General features: G+C 44.8%; 1 protein-coding gene across 3 annotated transcripts in view; it reads left to right on the forward strand.

The window, feature by feature from the left end:
• LOC115112839 (F-box only protein 11) overlaps positions 1 to 22404 on the forward strand; it is a 45064-nt gene that overhangs the window by 12435 nt on the left and 10225 nt on the right. For 2 of the 3 annotated variants that reach the window (XR_003861038.2, XM_029639836.2), the window contains exons 2-11: positions 3462 to 3592; positions 4309 to 4390; positions 4709 to 4853; positions 9230 to 9359; positions 9701 to 9784; positions 10409 to 10541; positions 16441 to 16547; positions 17551 to 17662; positions 18529 to 18635; positions 18738 to 18875. Coding sequence is in view for 2 of the 3 variants with exons in the window: in XM_029639836.2 (XP_029495696.1) it covers positions 3462 to 3592; positions 4309 to 4390; positions 4709 to 4853; positions 9230 to 9359; positions 9701 to 9784; positions 10409 to 10541; positions 16441 to 16547; positions 17551 to 17662; positions 18529 to 18635; positions 18738 to 18875 (1169 nt within the window). In the remaining variant the exon portion in view is untranslated. The remainder of the gene's footprint in view (positions 1 to 3461; positions 3593 to 4308; positions 4391 to 4708; positions 4854 to 9229; positions 9360 to 9700; positions 9785 to 10408; positions 10542 to 16440; positions 16548 to 17550; positions 17663 to 18528; positions 18636 to 18737; positions 18876 to 22404) is intronic. The other variant, XM_029639837.2, reaches the window with a different exon arrangement.

The raw sequence follows: 22404 nt of genomic DNA on the forward strand, positions 1-22404 counted from the left end.
CCTTCTTCTACATGTGACCAGTCTTTAGGCATAGTTTCAGGCATTTACTCTGAAAAATGAGGGAAATACACCACTTTCAATCAGTGACCAGTGGAAATGTCCATTCATCAGCCATGCACCCTGATCGTGAACGCGCCTTTATTGTTTCTCCTTTCCTATTTCTGAAGCTTTTGTCCGGTTGAAATATTATTGATTAGTTATGACAAAAACAACCGAAGGATTGATTTTAAACATCGTTTGGCATGTTTCTACTAACTTTTATTGTACTTTTTAAAAACTTAGTGCACGCGCCTTCTGCATTCGGATTACTGGACAAAACGCGCAAACAAAAAGGAGGTTTTTGCTCATAAAGAGGGACATTATCGAACAAAACAAACATTTATTGTCTAACATGGAGACCTGGGAGTGCCACCAGTAGAAGATCATCAAAGGTATGTGATTAATTTTAATGCTATTTCTGACTTTTGTTACACTCCTTGGTTGGAAAATGGCTGTATGCGTTTCTGTGGCTAGCTAACATAATCGCAAAGTGTGCTTTCACCGTAAAGCGTTTTTGAAATCTGACACAGTGGTTGCATTAAGGAGAAGTTTATCTATATTTCCATGAAAACACTTGTATAGTTTATCAATGTTTATGGTGAGTATTTCTGTCATTTTATGTGGCTCTCTGCACTTTCACCTGATGTTTGTTTGAGACAATGCATATCTGACCACAATGCGCCAATGTAAACTTAGAATTTTGGATATAAATATGAACTTTACCGAACAAAACATACATGTATTGTGTAACATGAAGTCCTATGAGTGTCATCTGATGTAGATCATCAAAGGTTAGTGATTAATTTCATCTATATTTCTGCTTTTTGTGACTCCTCTCTTTGGCTGGAAAAATGGCTGTAATACTCTGTGAATAGGCACTCACCTAACAATCGTTTGGTTTGCTTTCGTCGTAAAGCCTTTTTGAAATCGGACACTGTGGCTGGATTTAAAATGGTGTAAAATACATGTATGTTTGAGGAATTTTTATGGGATTTCTGTTGTTTTGAATTTGGTGCCCTGCAGTTTCACTGGCGGTTGACGAGGTGGGACGCTACCGTCCCACGTACCCTAGAGAGGTTCAAGTATTTTATTTTTATGTAATTCACTGAGGAGGATGGTCCTCCCCTTTCTCCTCTGAGGAGCCTCCACTGGTGTGTAGTTACTCTTTAATTGAGGTGGTGCCAGACTGTTTGGGTAGCTGTGTTTCTGTAGCCATAGGTGGTGTGAATTTCACAGTTGGGGAAGCTAATTTTCACCATAAAAATGTACCTTTTATGATAAAGCATTCCATGCATCATTGCATTTGCAGACTTATATAAGATGGCCTACTATTCCGGATCTTCATAATTTAGACTAATAAAATAACCCAATCACTGTTTGCAAAAAAGACTGCATGGCTGAGTGCATTGTGGCATAGAGTAAGGCTAGGCTATAGGCCTGGGATTGGCAACTCCAGTCCTCGGTGGCCTGATTGGTGTCACATTTTTGCTCCAGCTAACACACCTGACTCCAATGACCAACTAATAGTGGTCTTCAGTTTAGATAGCAATTCGTTTAGTCAGCTGTGTTTGCTAGGGATGGGGGCGAAAAGTGACACCACTCCGGCCCCCAAAGACTGGAGTTGCCCATTCCTCCTATAGGTTATATAAGATACGCTTCTTGGCCTTTTTATAAACACATTTCATGCAATTCTATTACTTTATTTTACTGGAGACAGTAGCAGGGTCTTTTTTACAGGGTAGACTACTCTGCTGACACTGACAAACAGATCAATAAAAACAACGTTGTCTGATCCATAGAATAGGCCTATGAGAAGGTGAGCCACAAATTGCCTACAATATGACATCCATCTAACCTGGAGGAGGAAATGATTGTCCAAAAGCGAACTTTCAAGTGCCACTGACCCAACAATGATAGTGAATATGTGCACACACTGGGGATATGAGCCAATAAGATGGGCTATATCAAGGGTACTCAATTTACCCTACGAGGTCTGGAGCCTGCTGGTTTTCTTTTCTACCATAAAATGATTTGCACACACCTGATTTTCCAGGCTTAAATTGGTGCCTGATTAGAGGGGAGCAATGAAAAAATGCAATGGAATTGGCTTCGAGGTCCAGAGTTGCGTTAGCGGGCTTATGCTGTTCAATCAAGTAGAGAATTTTTGCTAACTATAAAATACAGATTAGTCTTTTCATTGTCTTCTCTTTACAGTAATAGCCATTTGCTTTCCAAACTATGATGTCATATTGCAAAATTCCTTGGCTGGGTCTCTACTTTTCATTGATGGTCGCAACTCAACAATCATTTTTGGTATTTGCCGTGCGTGCTACCCAAATTGTGTGTCCTTCCGACTGCATGCTATGCGATGAAAAAAAAAAAACATTTATAGCTTTTTCTTTTAAAAGAAGCTAATGATCATCTGTGGCCAAAGCATGCTTTCTGATGTCAGCCTATTTTGAATGATTTTATTTACTTCTGTATAGATAGGAGTAGGTGATTGTTATTCAATTTACCACCTATGTCTGTATCACACTTCAACACAAATGTTCACTGGATTGATACAAATACCTGCCAGGCAGAGGCTACTTTGTAGTTAACTTTTAGTTGCATTTCCATCTACCAGAAGACGTTAGGCTGTCATTGGCATCGCTAACGGCTACACAGCGGTAGACATATGCCCTACACGCACACGGGCATTCCCCTGCCTTTGTATTTTTTTAAATGTGTGTTGCACTGCAAAGTCAAACGGTTGCAAAAGCAATGTTTTGGTCACAATATCGAAAACTGAGATATGGTTGTTTTGACTGTCCTCTCTTCCTCTCCAGATGAGGATGTCCCTGCAGATAGGGTTGTTTTGACTCTCCTCTCTTCCTCTCCAGATGAGGATGTCCCTGCAGATAGGGTTGTTTTGACTCTCCTCTCTTCCTCTCCAGATGAGGATGTCCCTGCAGATAGGGTTGTTTTGACTCTCCTCTCTTCCTCTCCAGATGAGGATGTCCCTGCAGATAGGGTTGTTTTGACTCTCCTCTCTTCCTCTCCAGATGAGGATGTCCCTGCAGATAGGGTTGTTTTGACTCTCCTCTCTTCCTCTCCAGATGAGGATGTCCCTGCAGATAGGGTTGTTTTGACTCTCCTCTCTTCCTCTCCAGATGAGGATGTCCCTGCAGATAGGGTTGTTTTGACTCTCCTCTCTTCCTCTCCAGATGAGGATGTCCCTGCAGATAGGGTTGTTTTGACTCTCCTCTCTTCCTCTCCAGATGAGGATGTCCCTGCAGATAGGGTTGTTTTGACTCTCCTCTCTTCCTCTCCAGATGAGGATGTCCCTGCAGATAGGGTTGTTTTGACTCTCCTCTCTTCCTCTCCAGATGAGGATGTCCCTGCAGATAGGGTTGTTTTGACTATCCTCTCTTCCTCTCCAGATGAGGACGTCCCTGCAGATATGGTTGCAGAAGAATCCGGTCCAGGAGCTCAGAATAGTCCTTACCAACTTCGAAGAAAGTCTCTACTACCCAAGAGAACAGCAGCGTGTCCAGCAAAGACTAACATGGAGGTGAGTCATAAGCATGGGATGTGTTCCAAATGGCTCCCTATATAGTGAAGAATGTTTGACCAGTAGTGCACTATACAGTATAGGGTGCCGTTTTGGACAGACCCTATGTGTGATGTATGTGGAAAGACGGCAAACAATATTTAAGTGGCTACATGCCTGAGTCACCGAGAGGTGGTGGGTCATTCTGTGTCCTCGGGTAGGGTCCTGGGTAAAAGGGGCTTTTGCTGCACCTTCAACTAGCCACAGCATTGTGGAATGTTCAGATAGAAATCTGTTATGTAGAATAAACATGATGCGTCTCTGACATAGAATAATGTATCATATCAGCTCTACTCATTACATATCTATTTGGTTGCCTGCTGAAAATGGATCAGCTCACCTAACCTGGACTGAGTGCTGCTGGTTATAAATAAATATCACAAAAAGCTGTACTCTGACCTAGACTAGTGAGCGATATCAGCATTCCACCCACAATGGTGTCTTCTTAAGCATGAGGCTCCCTTTTACCCATGGGCTGAATTTGAGAATTCATCTTTCCTCTTTGCATAATTGATAAGTATTTCGCTAGCGGTGGTGATTAATTGAAGAACTTGATTTATTAAAAACAATGCTGAAATATTAATACGGTTGTTTTTAAGCAGATGATCATGGTCTGTTCCATCAAAACGTGTCAGCTGTCAAGGCTTATAACAATCTATTTTTTTTTCTATACGCAGGGTGCTTCCACTTCAGCCACAGAAGACTTTGGCCATCGGGCAAAGCGTGCCAGAGTGTCAGGAAAGTCTCAAGATTTAACAGGTAAAATAATACTTTCTAACATTATGTTTTTGTTTAATTTATATTTATTAGAATCTCTTTCAGCCCATTCCAGGAAAATCTTCCAAATGTCTGTAAAAGACAACAATGACGTACACACTACAGTAAAACCAAGGACAAATGTTTTGGTGAATAACATGAGAGAATTACGAGGTTGAAAATGATTTATGAGAATTGGAGGTTGAAAATGACCCTACTCTCTGTATTGGACCTTGTTTCTGTCCATCTCCTATTATTATTTTGGATGTGTGAATACCTTCTCCATTAATAAAGTTTCCCTCTGGTTTTGTTCATCACTAGCAGCTCCCGCAGAGCACTACCTCCAGGAGAAGCTGCCAGACGAGGTGGTTCTGAAGATCTTCTCCTACCTGCTGGAGCAGGACCTGTGTCGCGCAGCATGTGTCTGCAAACGCTTCAGCGAACTGGCCAATGACCCCATCCTCTGGTGAGTGGCTGGTTGGCTGTCTGCTTGACTGGGTTGGGTGGCTGTCTGCTTTGACTGGGTTGGTTGGCTGTCTGCTTTGACTGGGTTGGTTGGCTGTCTGCTTTGACTGGGTTGGTTGGCTGTCTGCTTTGACTGGGTTGGTTGGCTGTCTGCTTTGACTGGGCTGGTTGGCTGTCTGCTTTGACTGGGCTGGTTGGCTGTCTGCTTTGACTGGGCTGGTTGGCTGTCTGCTTTGACTGGGCTGGTTGGCTGTCTGCTTTGACTGGGCTGGTTGGCTGTCTGCTTTGACTGGGCTGGTTGGCTGTCTGCTTTGACTGGGCTGGTTGGCTGTCTGCTTTGACTGGGCTGGTTGGCTGTCTGCTTTGACTGGGCTGGTTGGCTGTCTGCTTTGACTGGGTTGGTTGGCTGTCTGCTTTGACTGGGTTGGTTGGCTGTCTGCTTTGACTGGGTTGGTTGGCTGTCTGCTTGACTGGGTTGGTTGGCTGGTTGGCTGTCTGCTTGACTGGGTTGGTTGGCTGGTTGGTTGTCTGCTTGGCCGGTTGGTGGGTTGGCTGGCTGGCTGCCTGCTTGGCCGGTTGGTGGGTTGGCTGGCTGTCTGCTTGGCTTGTTGGTGGGTTGGCTGGCTGTCTGCTTGGCTGGTTGGTTGACTGTCTGCTTGGTTGGCTGGTTGGTTGGCTGGCTGGTTGGTTGGTTGGTTGTCTCCTTGGTTGGTTGTCTTCTTGGTTGGTTGTCTCCTTGGTTGGCTGTCTCCTTGGTTGGCTGTCTCCTTGGTTGGCTGTCTCCTTGGTTGGCTGTCTCCTTGGTTGGCTGTCTGCTTGGCTGGCTCTCTGCTTGGATGGTTGCTTGGCTGGCTCTCTGCTTGGATGGTTGCTTGGCTGGCTGTCTGGTTAGTTGGTTGCTTGGCTGGTTGGTTGGTTGTCTGGCTGGCTTGCTGGTTGGTTGGCTGTCTGCTCGGCTGGTTGGTTGGCTGTCTGTCTGCTCGGCTGGTTGGTTGGCTGTCTGTCTGCTCGGCTGGTTGGTTGGTTGTCTGTCTGCTCGGCTGGTTGGTTGGTTGGCTGTCTGCTCGGCTGGTTGGTTGGTTGGCTGTCTGCTCGGCTGGTTGGTTGGTTGGTTGGCTGTCTGCTTGTCTGGGTTGGTTGGCTGTCTGCTTTGACTGGGTTGGTTGGCTGTCTGCTTTGACTGGGTTGGTTGGCTGTCTGCTTGACTGGGTTGGTTGGCTGGTTGGCTGTCTGCTTGACTGGGTTGGTTGGCTGGTTGGTTGTCTGCTTGGTGGGTTGGCTGGCTGGCTGCCTGCTTGGCTTGTTGGTGGGTTGGCTGGCTGTCTGCTTGGCTTGTTGGTGGGTTGGCTGGCTGTCTGCTTGGCTGGTTGGTTGACTGTCTGCTTGGCTGGCTGGTTGGTTGGTTGTCTCCTTGGTTGGTTGTCTCCTTGGTTGGTTGTCTCCTTGGTTGGTTGTCTCCTTGGTTGGTTGTCTCCTTGGTTGGCTGTCTCCTTGGTTGGCTGTCTCCTTGGTTGGCTGTCTCCTTGGTTGGCTGTCTGCTTGGCTGGCTCTCTGCTTGGATGGTTGCTTGGCTGGCTCTCTGCTTGGATGGTTGCTTGGCTGGCTGTCTGGTTCGTTGGTTGGTTGGTTGGTTGTCTGGCTGGCTTGCTGGTTGGTTGGCTGTCTGCTCGGCTGGTTGGTTGGCTGTCTGTCTGCTCGGCTGGTTGGTTGGCTGTCTGTCTGCTCGGCTGGTTGGTTGGTTGTCTGTCTGCTCGGCTGGTTGGTTGGCTGTCTGCTCGGCTGGTAGGTTGGTTGGCTGTCTGCTCGGCTGGTTGGTTGGTTGGCTGTCTGCTCGGCTGGTTGGTTGGTTGGCTGTCTGCTTGTCTGGTTGGTTGTCTCCTTGGTTGGTTGTCTGCTTGGCCGGTTGGTTGCTTGACTGGCTCTACTTGGATGGTTGCTTGGCTGGCTCTGCTTGGTTGGTTGCTTGGCTGGCTGTCTAGTTGGTTGCTTAGCTGGTTGGTTGCTTGTCTGGCTGGCTGGCTGTCTGCTTGGCTGGATGGTTGGCTGTCTGCTCGGCTGGTTGGTTGGCTGGCTGTCTGCTCGGCTGGCTGGTTGGTTGGCTGTCTGCTCGGCTGGTTGGTTGGCTGTCTGTCTGATTGGCTGGCTGGTTGCCTGTTTGCTCGGCTGGTTGCCTCTCTGCTCGGCTGGTTGGCTGTCTGCTCGGCTGGTTGGCTGTCTGCGTGGCTCATTGAATGGCTGTCTGGTTGGTTTGCTGGCTGTCTGGTTGGCTGTCTGGTTGGCTGGCTGTCTGGTTGGCTGGCTGTCTCGTTGGCTGGCTAGTTGGTTGGCTAGTTGGTTGGCTGGCTGGTTGGTTGGCTGGCTGGCTAGTTACCTTGCTGGCTAGTTGGCTGGCTGGCTAGTTGGTTGGCTGGCTGGCTTGTTGGCTAGTTAGTTGGTTGGCTGGCCGGCCGGCCTTTTGGTTGGCTGGCAGGCTGGCTGGCCTTTTGGTTGGCTGGCCTTTTGTTTTTTTGGCTGGCTGGCTAGCTGGCTGGCTGGGCGCTTGGCTGGCTGGCTGCTTGGCTGGCTGGCCTTTTGCTTGGCTGGTTGGCTGCTTACCTGGCTGGCCTTTTGCTTGGCTGGCTGCTTGACTGGCTGGCCATTTGGTTGTTTGGCTGGCTGGCCTTTTGGTTGGTTGGCTGGCTGGCTGGCTGGTTGGCAGGCTGGTTGGCAGGCTAGTTGGCTGTTTGGCAGGCTAGTTGGCTGGTTGGTTGGTTGGTTGTCTCCTTGGTTGGTTGTCTCCTTGGTTGGTTGTCTCCTTGGTTGGCTGTCTCCTTGGTTGGCTGTCTCCTTGGTTGGCTGTCTCCTTGGTTGGCTGTCTCCTTGGTTGGCTGTCTCCTTGGTTGGCTGTCTGCTTGGCTGGCTCTCTGCTTGGATGGTTGCTTGGCTGGCTCTCTGCTTGGATGGTTGCTTGGCTGGCTGTCTGGTTAGTTGGTTGGTTGGTTGGTTGTCTGGCTGGCTTGCTGGTTGGTTGGCTGTCTGCTCGGCTGGTTGGTTGGCTGTCTGTCTGCTCGGCTGGTTGGTTGGCTGTCTGCTCGGCTGGTTGGTTGGTTGGCTGTCTGCTCGGCTGGTTGGTTGGTTGGCTGTCTGCTTGTCTGGCTGGCTGGCTGTCTGCTTGGCTGGATGGTTGGCTGTCTGCTCGGCTGGTTGGTTGGCTGGCTGTCTGCTCGGCTGGCTGGTTGGTTGGCTGTCTGCTCGGCTGGTTGGTTGGCTGTCTGTCTGATTGGCTGGCTGGTTGCCTGTTTGCTCGGCTGGTTGCCTCTCTGCTCGGCTGGTTGGCTGTCTGCTCGGCTGGTTGGCTGTCTGCGTGGCTCATTGAATGGCTGTCTGGTTGGTTTGCTGGCTGTCTGGTTGGCTGGCTGTCTGGTTGGCTGGCTGTCTGGTTGGCTGGCTGTCTGGTTGGCTGGCTGTCTGGTTGGCTGGCTGTCTGGTTGGCTGGCTAGTTGGTTGGCTAGTTGGTTGGCTGGCTGGTTGGTTGGCTGGCTGGCTAGTTGGTTGGCTGGCTGGCTAGTTACCTTGCTGGCTAGTTGGCTGGCTGGCTAGTTGGTTGGCTGGCTGGCTTGTTGGCTAGTTAGTTGGTTGGCTGGCCGGCCGGCCTTTTGGTTGGCTGGCAGGCTGGCTGGCCTTTTGGTTGGCTGGCCTTTTGTTTTTTTGGCTGGCTGGCTAGCTGGCTGGCTGGGCGCTTGGCTGGCTGGCTGCTTGGCTGGCTGGCCTTTTGCTTGGCTGGTTGGCTGCTTACCTGGCTGGCCTTTTGCTTGGCTGGCTGCTTGACTGGCTGGCCATTTGGTTGTTTGGCTGGCTGGCCTTTTGGCTGGCTGGTTGGCAGGCTGGTTGGCAGGCTAGTTGGCTGTTTGGCAGGCTAGTTGGCTGGTTGGCCGGCTGGATAGTTAGCTAGCTAGCTGGCTGGCCTTTTGGTTGGTTGGCTGGCTGGCCGGCCTTTTGGTTGGTTGGTTGGTTGGCTGGCTGGCCGGCCTCTTGGTTGGACTGTTAGCTGTCTGCTTGGTTGGTTGGTTGGTTGGCAGGCTATTCCGAGTGTACCCATAGGTGCAAAGCTAGGTTGAAGATAAAAGGTTTGGAGGAGGATTCTAATGTCCCGTAATGCTTTAAATAAATGAGGAAGAATTGTAAAAAATGGGACCCGCAATGCTAGTTAGCACTGAACACACGACTGTTTATTTTCAAAAGTTTCCGTTGTCCTAATTTGGGCATCTTCAACCAAATGTAATGGATCCAATCTGGAACACACACGGTCTTTTCCCTCCTGCGCCCCCCAGTGTGTTATCGCTTGAAGTTCCCTGTCTTATGGTGTCCTGTCTGGCTGTGCCTTGCTTTGCTTCACAGGAAGAGGCTGTACATGGAGGTGTTTGAGTACACGCGTCCCATGATGCATCCTGAGGCGGGGAAATTCTTCCAGATTAACCCAGACGAGTACGAGCAGCCCAACCCGTGGAAGGAGAGCTTTCAGCAGCTGGTAGGACAACGACCCCATGACCTCTTTTCCCACACTGCCCTTACTGTTACTAACTCACCTCTGACCTATGGAAACCCTCACTGTCACTCAACCATATAGATACTCCTACTGCTGCTAAAACAGTCAACGGCTTGTACAGACATATGAATGCAAGAACACTGGAGTCCCAGTAATTCTATTTGTTTATTTATTTTATTATTTAACCTTTATTTAACTTGGCAAGTGAAGTTCCAGTGGAGTGACAACTTGATTGCTGTGATTCTAGAAGCAATCCCACCATTAGTATTACTGTGCTATAATAATGGCCAGATTCATTGATGTTTTTTTGTTTTTGTTTGCAGTATAAAGGAGCACATGTGAAGCCAGGCTTCGCAGAACACTTCTACAGTAATCCTGCCAGATACAAAGGAAGAGAGAACATGCTTGTAAGTGTGTTTGTTTGAGAGAGTTTAAGGGCCAGTTTCCTTGACATCGATTTAAGCCTAGTCCTGGACTAAAATGTACACTGAATGAAGAATCTCCATTGCCTAAGCTTTAAAGTAATGGGAGTGCTTGTTGAGAGGACGACTGGATACTATTCTGAACTCTTTGTATGGTGAGCTTTCTGGCAACCAGAGCTGCTGAGGCGTCACCCAAGTGGTGATACACAGAGTGAAGGGGGAGAAGTCCAGTGGCTATAAGTCAGGTTGGTTCCCAGACTAAGCCTCTAAAAGATCAGCAGCAGACTCCATCACCATCCTCTGACCAGCATTCTCCACTCAAGACATTAACTGACCCTCTCCATCTTCAGAAGATGCATCTTTCAAAGACCAGGCCTCTACTGGTTGATCTGTCATGATATATTGCTTGTTTGTTTTTTGCTCTTGAAGCACTTTGAGATTCTATGAAAAGCGCTATAGAAATGTAATTTTTTATTTGTATTTATATAGGCCTAACTTTTTAGTTCAGGACTATGCTTTTTAATCTGTGGGTTGTTATTGGGTGATTGGTCATCATGAGTTCACTGTGACTTCGCTGTAACACACTTCTCTATGGTGCCTCTTCCTCAGTACTATGACACCATCGAGGATGCCCTGGGAGGTGTTCAGGAGGCCCACTTTGACGGCCTCATATTCGTACACTCTGGGGTCTACACTGATGAGTGGATTTACATCGAATCGCCCATCACAATGATAGGAGCTGGTACGTATTAATTCTGTTCATTGTTTTCTGTACCGTACACCGTCTGTTCCCCGTCTATCTACTACAGGTCGACCGATTATGATTATTGGAAGACCAAAAAAAAGCCGATACCCGATTAATCGGCTGATTTCTTAAAAATAAAAGTTTTTAATAAATTAAATTTTTTAACAATGTTTTAAGTTGCATATTTTTTTTATTTATAATAATGACAATTACAACAATACTGTATGAACACTTATTTTAACTTAATATAACACATCAATAAAATCTATTTAGCCTCAAATAATGAAACATGTTCAATTTGGTTTAAATAATGCAAAAACAATGTTGGAGAAGAAAGTAAAAGTGCAATATGCGCCATGTAAAAAAACTAACGTTTAAGTTCCTTGCTCAGAACATGAGAGCATATGAAAGCGGGTGGTTCCTTTCAACATGAGTCGTCAATATTCCCAGGTAATGAGTTTTAGGTTTAATTTATTATAGGAATTATAGGACTATTTCTCTCTACCATTTGTATTTCATATACCTTTGACTATTGGATGTTCTTATAGGCACTTTAGTATTGCCAGTGTAACAGTATAGCTTCCGTCCCTCTCCTCGCCCCTACCTGGGCTCGAACCAGGAACACATCGACAACAGCCACCCTCGAGCATCGTTTACCCATCGCTCCACAAAAGCCGCGGCTTTTGGGGAACAACTACTTCGAGGTCTCCGAGGGAGTGACGTCACCGATTTGAAACGCTATTAGTGCGCACCCCGCTAACTTGCTAGCCATTTCACATCGGTTACACCAGCATAATCTCGGGAGTTGATAGGCTTGAAGTCATAAACAGCTCAATGCTTGAAGCACAGCGAAGAGCTGCTGACAAACGCACAAAAGTGCTGTTTGAATCCATGCGTACGAGCCTGCTGCTGCCTACCACCGCTCAGACTGCTCTATCAAATATCAAATCATAGACTTAATTATAACATAACACACACAGAAATACGAGCCTTAGGTCATTAACCTGTTGTGACTCTAGGGGCAGTATTTTCATAGATTTCAGAAAATCTCGCGTAAAGTACAGATGTAGCCATTATTCCAATCGCTTCTACTGAGAAACCGATTGTCCTGGTGGATATATTATCGAATAGATATTTGAAAAACACCTTGAGGATTGATTCTAAACAACGTTTGCCATGCTTCTGTCGATATTATGGAGCTAATTTGGAATATTTTTCGGCGTTGTTGTGACTGCAATTTCCGGTCGATTTCTCAGCCAAACATGAAGAACAAACGGAGCTATTTCGCCTACAAAAATAATATTTTGGGAAAAAATGAATGAACTTTGGCTATCTACCTGGGAGTCTCGTGAGTGAAAACATCCGAAGTTCATCAAAGGTAAACGATTTAATTTGATTTGATTTTTTGATTTTCGTGACAAGGTTGCCTGCTGCTAGCAAGGCATAATGCTATGCTAGGCTATCGATAAACTTATACAAATGCTTGTCTGAGATGACAGGGTGATTAACCTCTTAAGTCGACCCTCTACTTTTTTGAACATTCTGTTAAAAATCGCGCAACATTTCAGCGCCCTGCTACTCATGCCAGGAATATAGTATATGCATTTGCTTAGTCTGTGTGGATAGAAAACACTCAGACGTTTATAAAACTGGTTAAATCACTGCTGTGGCTTTACCAGAACGGCATTTACATCGAAAAGCACAGGAAAAACTGATCACTGAAAATGGGAAAATATATCCATGCGCTACTTGAACCCATTGATAAAGGTGAACCACAATTAATTGACTGAGGTTGCAGTACCTACAGCTTCCACACGGTGTCTAGAGTCTTGTCATTTCCCTTCGAGTTTTTCTTGGTCAAACACATGCAGGGCACCGTATCTCCTTAGGTCTAGGACCGGATATTTTCGTTGAGTTTCTAGCCGGACATTTTTCCAGACGGACAGCTAATGATCTTTACATCGCCTCCTGATGAATTTTATCGCTTATTAACATTTACTAATACCTAAAGTTGCATTACAAACGTATTTCGAAGTGTTTTGTGAAAGTTTATCGTCGACTTTTTGAATTTTAAAAAATGACGTTACGTTTTGAAACTATGTTTTTTTCGTTTATCACACAGTCTACATATAACGATATCTAGGCTTTATATGGACCGATTTAATCGAAATAAAGACCCAAATAGTGTTTATGGGACATCTAGGAGTGCCAACAAAGATGGTGAAAGGTAATGAATGTTTTCTATTTTATTGTGCGGTTTGTGTAACGCCAAAATGCTAATTATTTTGTTTACGTCCCCTGTGGGTCTTTTGGGGTGTTACATGCTATCAGATAATAGCTTCTCATGCTTTCGCCGAAAAGCATTTTAAAAATCTGACTTGTTGCCTGGATTCACAACGAGTGTAGCTTTAATTCGATACCCTGCATGTGTATTTTAATGAACTTTTGAGTTTTAACTAATACTATTAGCATTTAGCGTAGCGCATTTGCATTTCCAGAGCTCTAGTTGGGACGCAAGCGTCCCGAGTAGAAGCAACAGGTTAACAAAAAGTTCAGCTTTATTTTGATGTATTACACTTGTGATTTTATGAAAGTTAAATATTTATAATTCTGTAGTTTAAATTTCGCTCTTTGCAATTTCACCAGATGTTGGCCAGGTGGGATGCCACCGTCCCACCTGCCCTTAAGAAGTTAATATGTTCAAATCCGGAAACTTACACTGCTCAAAAAAATAAAGGGAACACTTAAACAACACAATGTAACTCCCAAGTCAATCACACTTCTGTGAAATCAACTGTCCACTTAGGAAGCAACACTGATTGACAATACATTTCACATGCTGTTGTGCAAATGGAATAGACAACAGGTGGAAATTATAGGCAATTAGCAAGACACCCCCAATAAAGGAGTGGTTCTGCAGGTGGTGACCACAGACCACTTCTCAGTTCCTATGCTTCCTGGCTGATGTTTTGGTCACTTTTGAATGCTGGCGGTGCTTTCACTCTAGTGGTAGCATGAGACGGTGTCTACAACCCACACAAGTGGCCCAGGTAGTGCAGCTCATCCAGGATGGCACATCAATGAGAGCTGTGGCAAGAAGGTTTGCTGTGTCTGTCAGCGTAGTGTCCAGAGCATGGAGGCGCTACCAGGAGACAGGCCAGTACATCAGGAGACGTGGAGGAGGCCGTAGGAGGGCAACAACCCAGAAGCAGGACCGCTACCTCCGCCTTTGTGCAAGGAGAAGAAACAGAAACAGACTCCATGAGGGTGGTATTAGGGCCCGACGTCCACAGGTGGGGGTTGTGCTTACAGCCCAACACCGTGCAGGACGTTTGGCGTTTGCCAGAGAACACCAAGATTGGCAAATTCGCCACTGGTGCCCTGTGCTCTTCACAGATGAAAGCAGGTTCACACTGAGCACGTGTGACAGACTTGACAGAGTCTGGAGACGCTGTGGAGAACGTTCTACTGCCTGCAACGTCCTCCAGCATGACCGGTATGGCGGTGGGTCAGTCATGGTGTGGGGTGGCATTTCTTTGGGGGGCCGCACAGCCCTCCATGTGCTCGCCAGAGGTAGCCTGACTGCCATTAGGTACCGAGGTGAGATCCTCAGACCCCTTGTGAGACCATATGCTGGTGCGGTTGGCCCTGGGTTCCTCCTAATGCAAGACAATGCTAGACCTCATGTGGCTGGAGTGTGTCAGCAGTTCCTGCAAGAGGAAGGCATTGATACTATAGACTGGCCCGCCCGTTCCCCAGACCTGAATCCAATTGAGCACATCTGGGACATCATGTCTCGCTCCATCCACCAACGCCACGTTGCACCACAGACTGTCCAGGAGTTGGCGGATGCTTTAGTCCAGGTCTGGGAGGAGACCTCATCCTCATCAGGAGCATGCCCAGGCATTGTAGGGAGGTCATACAGGCACGTGGAGGCCACACACACTACTGAGCCTAATTTTGACTTGTTTAACCAGTTGGATTTAGGGGGCGCAATTTTAATTTTGGATGAAAAACGTTCCCGTTTTAAACAAGATATTTTGTCACGATAATATGCTCGACTATGCATATAATTGACAGCTTTGGAAAGAAGACACTCTGACTTTTACAAAACTGCAAAGATATTGTCTGTGAGTGCCACAGAACTGATGTTACAGGCGAAACCCAGATAAAAATCCAACCAGGAAGTGCCACATTTTTTTAAACAGCCTCATGCTTACATTTTCCACGTTTTCCCCAAGGTGTCTACAGCATTGTGACGTCTTTTTAGGCATTTCCCTTGAAGAATGGCTGTAAGGGACCATATATGGCATGTGGTCACATGGTGTCTCCCGCAGAAAACCTTGTGTAAAATACTGAGGTAGCCATTTTTCCAATCGCTTCTTATGAGAAACCAACTGCCTCGACGGATATATTATCGAATATATTTGTTAAAAACACCTTGAGGATGGATCCTAAACTACGTTTGCCGTGTTTCCTACGATATTATGTAGCTAATTTTGAAAAAAGTTTAGCATTTTGGCGTTGTAGCATTTTTCGGTTGATTTCTCAGCCAAGCATGGTGAAGAAACGGGAGCTTTTTCGCCTACAAAAATAATCTTTTTGGAAAAAAGGAACATTTGCTATCTAACTGGGAGTCTCCTGAGTGAAAGCATCTGAAGTTCTTCAAAGGTAAATGATTTAATTTGGTTGCTTTTCTTATTTTTGTGAAAATGTTGCCTGCTGCCAGCAGAGCCTAGCATAGCATTATGCCATGATAAACTTACACAAATGCTTGTCTAGCGTTGGCTGTAACGCATATTTTGAAAATCTGAGATGACAGTGTTGTTAACAAAAGGCTAAGCTTGTGTTTGAATATATTTATTTCATTTCATTTGCGATTTTCATGAATAGGAAAAGTTTATAGGGGTATTTATGTCCGTTGCGTTATGCTAATGCCTTTGAGGCTATGATTACGCTCCCGGATACGGGTTTGCTCATCGCAAGAGGTTAAGGACATTACATCAAAGTTGGATCAGCCTGTAGTGTGGTTTTCCACTTTCATTTTGAGTGTGACTCCAAATCCAGACCTCCATGGGTTGATAAATTTGATTTCCATTTATCATTTTTGTGTGATTTTGTTGTCAGCACATTCAACTATGTAAAGAAAAAAGTATTTAATTCATTCAGATCTAGGATGTGTTATTTTAGTGTCCCCTTTATTTTTTTGAGCAGTGTATAATTTCGATAACAAAACGTTTATTTTTTCAGCGAAATACGGAACCGTTCTGTATTTTATCAAACGGGTGGCATCCCTAAGTCTACATATTGCTGTTACGTTGTACAATCTTCAATGTTATGTCATAATTTTATGTACAATTCTGGCAAATTAATTTTGGTCTTTTTGTTAGGAATAAATGGTCTTCACACAGTTCGCAACAAGCCAGGCGGCCCAAACTGCTGCATATATATACCCTGACTCTGTTACACAGAACGCAAGAGAAGTGACACAGTTTCCCTAGTTAAAAGAAATTAATGTTAGCAGGCAATATTAACTAAATATGTAGGTTAAAAAATATATACTTGAGTATATATATATTTTTTTATATACATTTGTGTAACGACAGTGCTTTTTTCGCGAATGCGCTTGTTAAATCATCACACGTTTGGCGAAGTAGGCTGTAATTCGATGACTGACTTGCCTAGTTAAATAAAATAAAATAAATAATAAAATAAAATGTCCAAAAATACCGATTTGTTATGAAAACTTGAAATCGGCCATTCCGATTCATTGGTCGACCTCTACTATCTACCCACTTTGCAACATGGTTCATTGACTATCTTTTCTGGACACTTGTAGCCCAGTGTTGTCTTTTGCCCTGCCCTTTTAAACCCCAATACTGTGTTTTTTCAACAGCATCTGGTAAAGTAGCAGACAAAGTGATCATTGAGAACACCAGAGACTCAACGTTTGTCTTCATGGAGGGCTCAGAGGATGCATACGTTGGCTACATGACCATCAAGGTGAGGTCTTATCCATGACTTACATAATATGGGCCTAGCTGACTGTTGGTGTATGCCTGGACTCAACAGTGGTCCAAATCATATTGACTCTGTATAGTGGTCCTCATCATGTTGTCATATTCACCCTGTACAGTGGTCCTCAACATATTGTCATATTGGCTCTGTACTGTGGTCTCCATGGTATTGTCATATTGGCTCTGTACGGTGGTCTTCATCATGTCATATTGGCTCTGTACGGTGGTCTTCATCATGTCATATTGGCTCTGTACGGTGGTCTTCATCATGTCATATTCACTCTGTACAGTGGTCCTCATGTTGTCATATTGACTCTGTATAGTGGGCCTCATCGTCATATTGACTCTGTATAGTGGGCCTCATCGTCATATTGACTCTGTATAGTGGGCCTCATCGTCATATTGACTCTGTATAGTGGGCCTCATCGTCATATTGACTCTGTATAGTGGGCCTCATCGTCATATTGACTCTGTATAGTGGGCCTCATCGTCATATTGACTCTGTATAGTGGGCCTCATCGTCATATTGACTCTGTATAGTGGGCCTCATCGTCATATTGACTCTGTATAGTGGGCCTCATCGTCATATTGACTCTGTATAGTGGGCCTCATCGTCATATTGACTCTGTATAGTGGGCCTCATCGTCATATTGACTCTGTATAGTGGGCCTCATCGTCATATTGACTCTGTATAGTGGGCCTCATCGTCATATTGACTCTGTATAGTGGGCCTCATTGTCATATTGGCTCTGTACTGTGGTCCTCATCATAATGTCATATTGACTCTGTACAGGGGTCCTCATCATGTTGTCATATTGACTCTGTATAGTGGGCCTCATTGTCATATTGACTCTGTACAGTGGTCCGCATCATACGAAGGGAACTGTTGACATGATATCAGTTGTGGATGTTAGTCATATGTTATGAATGACTCCTTTCTTAGTCCTATATAATAAACTAACTCCTTTATGTTTGTCTGCCTCTCTTAGTTTAATCCTGATGATAAGTCTGCCCAGCACCACAATGCCCACCACTGTCTGGAGATTACAGTCAACTGCAGTCCCATCATTGACCACTGTATCATACGCAGCACTTGCACAGGTACCTTACAACACAATGTCTCCATCTCTCCACAGACCTACCTGCCTTTCACTAAGCATAGTTTTAGCATCTCAGACCTACCTGCCTTTCACTAAGAACAGTTTTAGCATCTCAGACCTACCTGCCATTCACTAAGAACAGTTTTAGCATCTCAGCCCTACCGGCCTTTCACTAAGCATAGTTTTAGCATCTCAGACCTACCGGCCTTTCACTAAGCATAGTTTTAGCATCTCAGACCTACCTGCCTTTCACTAAGCATAGTTTTAGCATCTCAGACCTACCGGCCTTTCACTAAGCATAGTTTTAGCATCTCAGACCTACCGGCCTTTCACTAAGCATAGTTTTAGCATCTCAGACCTACCGGCCTTTCACTAAGCATAGTTTTAGCATCTCAGACCTACCTGCCTTTCACTAAGCATAGTTTTAGCATCTCAGACCTACCGGCCTTTCACTAAGCATAGTTTTAGCATCTCAGACCTACCGGCCTTTCACTAAGCATAGTTTTAGCATCTCAGACCTACCTGCCTTTCACTAAGCATAGTTTTAGCATCTCAGACCTACCGGCCTTTCACTAAGCATAGTTTTAGCATCTCAGCCCTACTGGCCTTTCACTAAGCATAGTTTTAGCATCTCAGACCTACCTGCCTTTCACTAAGCATAGTTTTAGCATCTCAGACCTACCAAGTGCAATCTAATTTTCATGACACCTAAATGTATTATAATGATCACAGCTCATAGGGCAATATTTTGACAGTGTCTTCCACACATGGAATTGAGACAGTGGGTGGGTATCTGTCTGAGAAGTATAGTGGATACACCGGGCTCTACCATGCTCACCTGGCTGGCTCTACACCTGTTGGTTTCAGTGGGCTCAGCGGTCTGTGTGAGCGGCCAGGGCGCTTGTCCCACCATCAAACACTGCAACATCAGCGACTGTGAGAACGTGGGGCTTTACATCACTGACCACGCACAGGTAGGTAACGCACACCACTTTTCCATATGGCACTTGATTACTCAAATCATCCCATTTCCAAGACTGTGCTGTGAAACTCTGCAACTCATTCTTCGTTCCCAGGGAATCTATGAAGACAATGAGATCTCCAACAACGCTCTGGCAGGGATCTGGGTGAAAAACCATGGCAACCCTATCATCAGACGGAACCACATCCACCACGGCAGAGACGTGGGCGTCTTCACCTTCGACCACGGCATGGTGAGATGACACTATTGTTCTGGTCTGGCTACCACTGAGATGATGCTCCATTAACCTGTTGCGACGAGCCATCCGGGATCGTGAATAAAGCCTCAAGCTCATTACCATAACGCAACGTTAACTATTCATGAAAATCGCAAATGAAATGAAATCAATATGCTAGCTCTCAAGCTTAGATTTTTGTTAACAACACTGTCATCTCAGATTTTCAAAATATGCTTCTCAACCATCGCAAAACAAGCATTTGTGTAACAGTATTGATAGCTAGCGTAGCATTTAGCGTAGCATTTAGCGTTAGCATTCAGCAGGCAACATTTTCACAAAAACCAGAAACATTCAAATAAAATAATTTACCTTTGAAGAACTTCAGATGTTTTCAATGAGGAGACTCTCAGATAGCAAATGTTCCGTTTTTACAAAAATATTATTTGTTTAGGACAAATCGCTCCGTTTTCTGCTTCACGTTTAGCTACGAAAAAAACCTGTATCCAGGATTGTGTAAATCTATCCGCAAGCTCATTAGCTTAACGCAACGTTAACTATTCATGAAAATCGCAAATTAAATAAATCTATTTGCTCTGAAGCTTAGCCTTTTGTTAACACTGTCATCTCAGATTTTCAAAAATATGCTTCTCAACCATAGCAAAACAAGCATTTGTGTAACAGTATTGATAGCCTAGCATAGGATTATGCCTGACATTCAGCAAGCAACATTTTCACAAAAAACAGAAAAACATTCAAATAAAATAATTTACCTTTTGAAGAACTTCAGATGTTTTCAATGAGGAGACTCTCAGTTAGATAGCAAATGTTCAGTTTTTACAAAAAACATTATTTGTGTTGACAAATCGCTCCATTTTCTCCATCACGTTTGGGTAAGAAAAAAAACGAAAATTAAGTCATTAAAACGCTAACTTTTTTCCAAATTAACTCCATAATATCGACAGAAACATGGCAAACCGATGTTTAGAATCAATCCTCAAGGTGTTTTTCACATATCTATCGACGATAAATCCATGGTGGCAGTTGACTTTCTCTTCTGAAGAAATGGATGGCGCATGGACCTAAAGATTACGCAATAATTTCGACACAGGACACCGGGCGGACCCCTGGTAAATGTAGTCTCTTATGGTCAATCTTCCAATGATATGCCTACAAATACGTCACAATGCTGCAGACACCTTGGAGAAACGACACAAAGGGCAGGCTCATTCCTGGTGCATTCACAGCCATATAAGGAGACATTGGAACACAGCGCCTTCAGAATCTGGGGCATTTCCTGTATGAAACTTCATCTTGGTTTCGCCTGTAGCATTAGTTCTGGGGCACTCACAGATAATATCTTTGCAGTTTTGGAAACGTCAGAGTTTTGTCTTTCCAAAGCTGTCAATTACATGCATAGACGAGCATCTTTTCGTGACAAAATATCTTGTTTAAAACGGGAACGTTTTTTATCCAAAAATTAAAAGAGCGCCCCCTATCTCGAAGAAGTTAAGGTTGCAAAGGGTTGGGAATTTGGGGGATTTTGCTTATAGCAGTGAACCTTTTTTTCATGGGATACACAAGGTAATTCTGGGTCTTGTGGCATATTTTGGTTAAACTATCCCCAATTCAATGATATTGTAACCCTCTGCATGCACAGTGCATTCTTCCATCACATGTACAGCTGATTCTCAAGATCTTGCACACTAATGAGATGCTATTGAGCCTACACTACTACACTGAGCCAAGGACTACATGCTTTCTTGTATGTTTTGATTACACTACTGGGTGGGGTGAATATATTTTATGACCTACATTATTTTTTTTGTTAATTAGCAGCCTACAGAAAAGTGTGTTTTTAAATCATTTCTAACTTGTTACCAGTTTCTGCTAGTTAGTTTTTGCTACCATGTGGGTTTTAGCTTGCTTGAGCCTGCTAACTGAGGTGTGTTAATTCACACGTTTCCATACATGTTACATTTTAAAATATTTGTCTTACAAAGGAGTTTGTTAACCTAACTGCTAAACTATTTATCTGTACATGGAATTGTATTTTTTATATATATTTTTTAACTATTGTTTCTGATCTTTACAGGAAAATGCCACGGGCACTATCTGATGTGTGGAGACATTTCACTGCAGCTAATGTAGAAGGAAAAGCTGTGTACATTTGCAAATGCTGTGCCAAATCATATGTGAAGAATGCAACAAAGATGCAGAATCATCTGGTCAAGTGCATAAAGTTCCCTCAGCGCTCAGGTATTTTCACTGGTGACAGACAATGCTGCAAACATGAAGTCTGCTGGGTCTAAAGTGGAGGATTCCTACCCTCACATCACACCCATTGGCTGTGCTGCTCATGCGTTGAATCTGTTCCTCAAGGATACCATGGCACTGAAAACAATGGATACACTCTACAAGAGAGCCAAGGAAATCGTTAGGTATGTGAAGGGTCATCAAGTTATAGCAGCAATCTACCTCAACAAGCAAAGTGAGAAGAATAAGAGCACCACATTGAAGCTGCCCAGAAACACCCGTTGGGGTGGTGTTGTCATCATCATCGATGCCATCCATGTCTCCTGGATGGCATCGAGTCTCTCCAAGAAATGGCCATATCACAGTCTGCCGATATGGAGAGCCCCATCAAGAGGATCCTCCTGGATGATGTATTTTGGGAGAGATTAAGCAGCCTGAAACCTATAGCAGTAACCATTGCACGGATTGAGGGAGACAATGCAATCCTGTCTGATGTTCAGACTCTGCTTGCAGATGTAAGAGAAGAAATCCGTACTGCTCAGCCCACTTTACTGTTGCTCCAAGCAGAGGAAACTGCAGTTCTGAAATACATCAAAAAGCGTGAAGACTTCTGCCTGAAGCCCATACACGCCGCAGTGTACATGTTGGACCACAAGTATGCTGGCAAGAGCATCCGGTCTGGCGCAGAGATCAACAAGGCCTATGGTGTCATCACTACCGTGTCTTGCCACCTTGGCCTGGATGAGGGCAAGGTTCTTGGCAGTCAGGCGAAGTACACTTCCAAGTAAGGGTTTTGTGATGGAGATGCAATATGGCAGTTGTGCCAACATATCTCATCAGCCACCTGGTGGAAGGGACTTTTTCCCCCTGTTGCCTCCATCCTCCAAATCCCACCAACAACAGCCGCCTCAGAGCGCAACTGGTCCTTGTTTGGGAACACACACCAAAGCACGCAACATGCTGACCAATACAAGGGTTGAAAAATTGGTGGACATCCGGGCATATTTTAGGCTTTTTGAGCCTGACAACGAAACACCCTCAACAAGCTTGGAAAGTTGCAGTGAAGATGAGGCCTCAGTCTGATGTTCAAGAAGTGGACATTGAGGATGTCCAGAGAGAAGACATGGACGCCTGAGAGGAAGACAACCAAAGCTTTCTAGACTATCATTTTACAGATGTATGTTGAAAATGTCTTTGGGAGATGCGATGGATCATTGGAGATCTTTCAGTGAAATCATCCCATGTGAAGAGCCAACTCATTTAATTAAAGTTCAATTTGTAACTAAATTGT

The sequence above is a fragment of the Oncorhynchus nerka genome, linkage group LG28, assembly GCF_034236695.1.
Source record: "Oncorhynchus nerka isolate Pitt River linkage group LG28, Oner_Uvic_2.0, whole genome shotgun sequence".
Classification (NCBI taxonomy): Eukaryota; Metazoa; Chordata; class Actinopteri; order Salmoniformes; family Salmonidae; genus Oncorhynchus; species Oncorhynchus nerka.